Source organism: Gossypium raimondii, chromosome 8 (assembly GCF_025698545.1).
Source record: "Gossypium raimondii isolate GPD5lz chromosome 8, ASM2569854v1, whole genome shotgun sequence".
Classification (NCBI taxonomy): domain Eukaryota; kingdom Viridiplantae; phylum Streptophyta; class Magnoliopsida; order Malvales; family Malvaceae; genus Gossypium; species Gossypium raimondii.
The window spans coordinates 4,028,752-4,034,090 of record NC_068572.1 but is presented as its reverse complement, the minus strand read 5'-3'; the positions used below and the strand labels follow the sequence as shown (position 1 = coordinate 4,034,090).

Below are 5,339 nucleotides of genomic sequence, written 5' to 3'. Positions count from 1 at the left end.
ACTATTAAAATATTAATAAAAATATTATTATTAAAACTGAAATTTGTTACTAAAATAAAATCTTAATATTAACTAATTTTATTAAAATAATAAATTATATTAACAAATTATTATATTATTAAATATAAAATTGTATGTTTAATAATATTAAAATTATAATATTTCATATCAATATTTTAATAACTTTAAATATTAAAATTAAAATTTTATTATTAATTAAATAATATTTGACTTGATTCAAGTTAATTTTATATAAATATCAATATAGTCATAAGCAGCTCTTCTCTGAAAAATTATTTACCCTTTCAAAAGGAAAATCAATTTTCAAAACAGGAGTTAGTTATTATTCACCCGTAAATTATTTTCCGTTAATTAAATTATTTTCACAAATTAAACGTAAAAAATATAAAAAAATATTTTCCTATTTATATTTATAGTCAAATTCACTATTAAATGATTTGAGAATATTATATTTTCCAATATTTCACCGTTGAACACTAAAGCATCTAGTATTATAGGGACTAAATCAAATTAATCCCTCTATTATTAAATGGATCAATTTCATCGCTGAATTGTACTTTTCCCAGGTGTGGTATATGAATCTGTTTCCAGTGACCCTTTCCCAAATTCACTTTGATATCTGGAATTTAGCTGGGGGAAGTCTCCCATAACCATTTCATGACAAGACACACATTTGGACACCAATCACACTGAAGTAGATCATAACTTACATTAAAAACTAATTCACTCTTTGGACTCCATTAAAGGAGATTAATGCCTCCCTTAATATTCTGCAAAGGGGGCATTAATCATACATCCAAGCTAGGCCTAAATCGTTCGAGCAGTTCACGAAAAACTTGTTCGGATCACACACAACATAAATCGAAGGGAATTTCAATGAATAATTTCAACTTGTAGACACGGGTCCTTTCCTTCACCTGCAAGGAGACAAAATAGGAGAAAACATTCCACCCCTGCTTATTTGGCGGATCTCGAGTGCTTGATTAGCCAATCGATGACGACATCTATATTTACGGAATCTTTGCATGAAATCATGTAGCAGCACACCTCTCTATCACTGATTGATTCCAGACCTCTATCAAATGAAATAAAAACACATTTTTTAGATAAACAAGTTTTGTCTTATTGTAAAGCTTGTAAAACTTACAGCTGATCCACCAAAGCTTGCTTCGAAAGAGCTTCTGACTTGTCAATTTTGTTACCAAGAACAAGCAAAGGAATTCCACTCAAGGAAGGTTTAGTCAAGAGGTCGTGTAACTCAGTTCGGGATATCGGAACACCGTCTCTATCAGCAGCATCAACTACATATCTGCCATTATATTAAATGAGTGATTTAAGTATATCAAAAAGGATGCTAATAATACGTTTGCACGTGTTCATTCCAAACTGAAAGAAGTTAATTGATATACCATAAACATAATAGATTACGAGAATGAAAGCATTACACGATAGCAGAGACCCCACGGCAGTAACGCTCCCACATGGTACGAAACCTTCGTTGCCCTCCAAGGTCCCAAAGCTTTATCGTCACATTTCCCTTTGTAACTTTTTTCATATTAAATCCAACCTAGATTCCACATTTGATGAATTTTCTTTTAAGATATCCTCAAGGAGAATCATTATATCTGATTAGTCTAAATAAAAAGGTACCTACGGTGGGAATCATGTCTTCACTATAGCCCCCTGTCTGGAAAACATACGAAAGTAAAGATCAGATAAAGCCATTAACAATGCTTAGGAAGAAAGAGGAAAAAAACATGTTACTCACAGCAATGGAATTAACAAGAGATGTTTTTCCTGCATTCTGAAGACCGACGAGAGATAGTTCCATTTCCTGCTTAAAGAATAAGCTGCAATACAGATACTCAGAAAGAAGCATAGACTTACTATTATTTCAGAACAAATTATACAATGAAATGTGGTGGTCTGATGATTTTACAAAACGACTACCTCAATAAAAGAAGAGTAAACTACATTAGTAGTTACCCAACTATGAAAAGTTACAAAATGGTCACTCAACTATGCAATTTTGTCTTTTTTGGTCACCCAACTATCTTGAATTTTTGGGTTTTAATTTTTGCATTAATCAGTTGGTGACCAAAAAAGACAAAATTGAATTGGTAGATGAGCATTTTGTAACTTTTCATAGCAGGGTGACCAAAAAAGAAAAAAAAAAACAGTAGTTGGGTGACCTCTACTGTAATTTACCCAAAAGAGAAAGAAGCTAGATGGCATGGCCTATATTCCAGGCATAAGGACAATCGGGTGACGAAAAATTGAAGAACATACGAGAACTAATGACTACTGAAAACCAAAGAAACAAAGAAAACTGTTTGGTCCTATATTGGTTAACAGTTTAAATTATTAACATCACTATTGTATAATTCATAATTCGGAATGAGCTGCTCCGGAAAATGTCTGCAGCGTCTAGTTGTACCGAGTTTCAATAAAACACTTGCAGATTAACAGTTATTTCTTATTGTACACTTAAAACATTAGTAAAGAGTTACTAATGTAAAGCTAAAACATAACAAAAGAATTTGATTTAACTAAGAAGTTTACTGCCTTGACTCGCTTCGACTATAGAATCTCAAAGAACAAATTGTCTCATGCAAATAGTACCTTCAACAGTATTAGAAAATCGACATTAAACATCAACTATATTTCCAACTACCACACCAGTATTTGCAATCACACTATGGCGAAGAATGGATATTTTATACCAACATCAAATGTTTTCGAGCAGTTTGAAGCTTAAGCTAGTCAAAACCATTAGAGTAGTTGGTATTTCTAAAAAAAAAGTTATGGTGTTCATTGATGGGGAGTGTCTATTTTACAAATTTTACAAATCTATAATCAAATGTTTAGTCCAAAGTAAGAGATGTAAAGTTTATTAAAATCCTGCGATTTTCCCAGCAGCCAAACACGGCAAAAGAAAATTATAACCCAGTCTCACATTGTCATACAGAACTAATATCGGGATTTCTCCCGGTTATTCCTAGTGACGTAATCAAGCCTAAATTCGAAAAAAATATATACTTACTAAACTAAATTGAAAGTTTATAAATTCAAACCATAAATTTTCATTAAAGAAAACAATTCCCCTAATCCCCCAATCTCATATTGTACTTGGATTTATTTGCACAAACTATTAGTAATTAACAGAATTGAAGCCCATATCAGATACTAAATCACAGTTTTCTTTAAGGGAAGCAATATGAGAGAAGCAATTAAGTAGCACTTTCTAAGCAACCAAACAAGTGGCAGCACTATAAATTACCTGCGGAGCCAATTGAGAAGTGAATCCAACAAACCCATTTTCAGAAAATTGCAGAGACAGAGTGAGAGAGATAGAAAGAAGGGGAAATAGAGAAGAAGAAGAAGAAGAAGAGGAAGGAGTAGGGAACAAGAAAGGTAAGGAAGGAAACTTCGCCGACCAGAAACGTCTCTGTCTTTTCTTTAGAACGTGTCGATTTTCCCTAGTTTTGTCTTTGTAAACAACACCTTACGTGGTTATCGCTATATATATGATGATGATGATGAACTAAGCTACATAACAAGATTATTTGATGAAGTATGGCATACATAACCTTGTCGGTATTCAATTAATTAGCATTTAAATTTAGTTGATGTGATTTTTTTTAATCTATAATTTGAATAAAATTTAAATTTTATTATTTGGACTAAAGTATAATTTTACAATATGCCAATTTAAAAAAAGTATGAATTTTAAAGGGTTAAAATTGAAATTTTTCATTTTAAGAAGTCCTACCCTGACGTCGTCCTTGCGGATTTTCATGTCAAGACTTATTGGTCCAAATCAAGTTAATTTTATTATCGGATGGAATAAACAAATAACATCATAGCTATTCAAGAGGTTATACACATTATGCAAACCAGTAAAGGTTACGAAACATGAATGACTATCGATGTGAATCTAGATTAAACATATGATAGAATTCGAAGAGACTTCTTCAATGATTCAATGAAAGAGACACTGCTTCTTGTTAAGTTGATCATTTTGGTCATGAATTGCATCTCGTCATTAATTATGCAGTTGCTTTGGAATGACGAGTTTATTGTAAAGCTCAAATCCACAACCTCATTCTTTCTTGTCGAGCAAATATAGATCATGTTACTGAATACTTTCTATAAGTTTTCAAGACATAAAGTGAGTGTAATGTGAGCCTTAGTTTTTTCGAGAGCTGATGATTTAAGGAAGTATTTGGGCAGGCCCCTTTTGATACATTCCAATTCATTATTGATAAAATTTTAAGTAGATTAAATTGATGGGATTTACGCAAACTACTTTTCTTGTGAGATCGCGAAATTTGTTTGGGGGTCATTTGCGAGGAATAACTGGTAAAATTAATCAATATTTGTTGATTGAGTTTTAGTTCGATTAGTATGAGTATTGTTGCTGATGCAGGAGGACGTAGGTTGAAGCGTATTTTCTTCCTATTTATGAGTTGGAGAGGAGCTATGAGTAGTTCTCCACATTGTATCAAAAAGAGCAGATTTGATCAAAATCTATAATGAGATTGTTTCAAATAATAATTAATTGTTTCTTTAAACTCATGCTTTATTATAGTTTAATAATTTGTTTTTGTTGATTTTACATGCTTTATTTTATATAAATAGAAATTAATTATGAATAAGTTGATTAATGATAAGGTTAAAATATGTCATAAGTCCTTATCTAAATTTAGAATTTAGTTTTTTTATTTTTTAGATTCTAAAATTTACGTCCAAATGTTTAACGTTGTTAAAATTATTCGTTAGAACATCATTTTGTTAGTTACATTGCTACAAAGTGATTTTTTTTTAATTTCAAAATATCATACCAACAAATTGAACAAAAAAACAATATTAACAATTGAACTTGAATTTTGAAACCCAAAATGGATAGATTAAATTCATGAAAATAAAAATACGACTGAATTTTAAGTTTATAAAGAGTAGATAGACCAATTTCATATTTTAACCTTAAAAACATTTAAATCATTAATATCCAAACCTAGAAAACCAGTTGAAATTTCTTTATTAATATTTAAAATGGAATAATTACACTAAAGAAAACATATTGAAGAGCAATTATTTTTTTAATAATCTCATTGTCGAAACCATTTTTTATTTTGAAAAAAAAATTAGTTGTCGACTTTAAAAAAATAAAAATTGGGAATTGCCACCAATATTTTATTGAGGTGTGATTGGATCACCTAAAAAATAGCTTTGGTCTACGAGTTTTAGAAAAATGGATCCGGGAGTCGGTTACGTACGAGGAAGGATTAGCACCCTCGTAACGCCCAAAATTGATA

At 30.8% G+C, this 5,339-nt stretch overlaps 1 protein-coding gene across 1 annotated transcript; it reads right to left on the bottom strand.

Annotated features, from left to right (window-relative positions):
• Window positions 1-693: 693 nt before the first annotated feature.
• On the bottom strand, window positions 694-3,529 carry LOC105790378 (ADP-ribosylation factor-like protein 8c). Its single transcript, XM_012617952.2, has 6 exons — window positions 3,302-3,529; window positions 1,790-1,871; window positions 1,676-1,708; window positions 1,467-1,588; window positions 1,169-1,330; window positions 694-1,096 (listed from the first exon to the last, which is right to left on the bottom strand). Exons 1-6 carry the CDS (start codon window positions 3,337-3,339, stop codon window positions 979-981), a joined length of 555 nt encoding a protein of 184 aa, XP_012473406.1. The 5' UTR covers window positions 3,340-3,529; the 3' UTR covers window positions 694-978.
• Window positions 3,530-5,339: the final 1,810 nt, after the last annotated feature.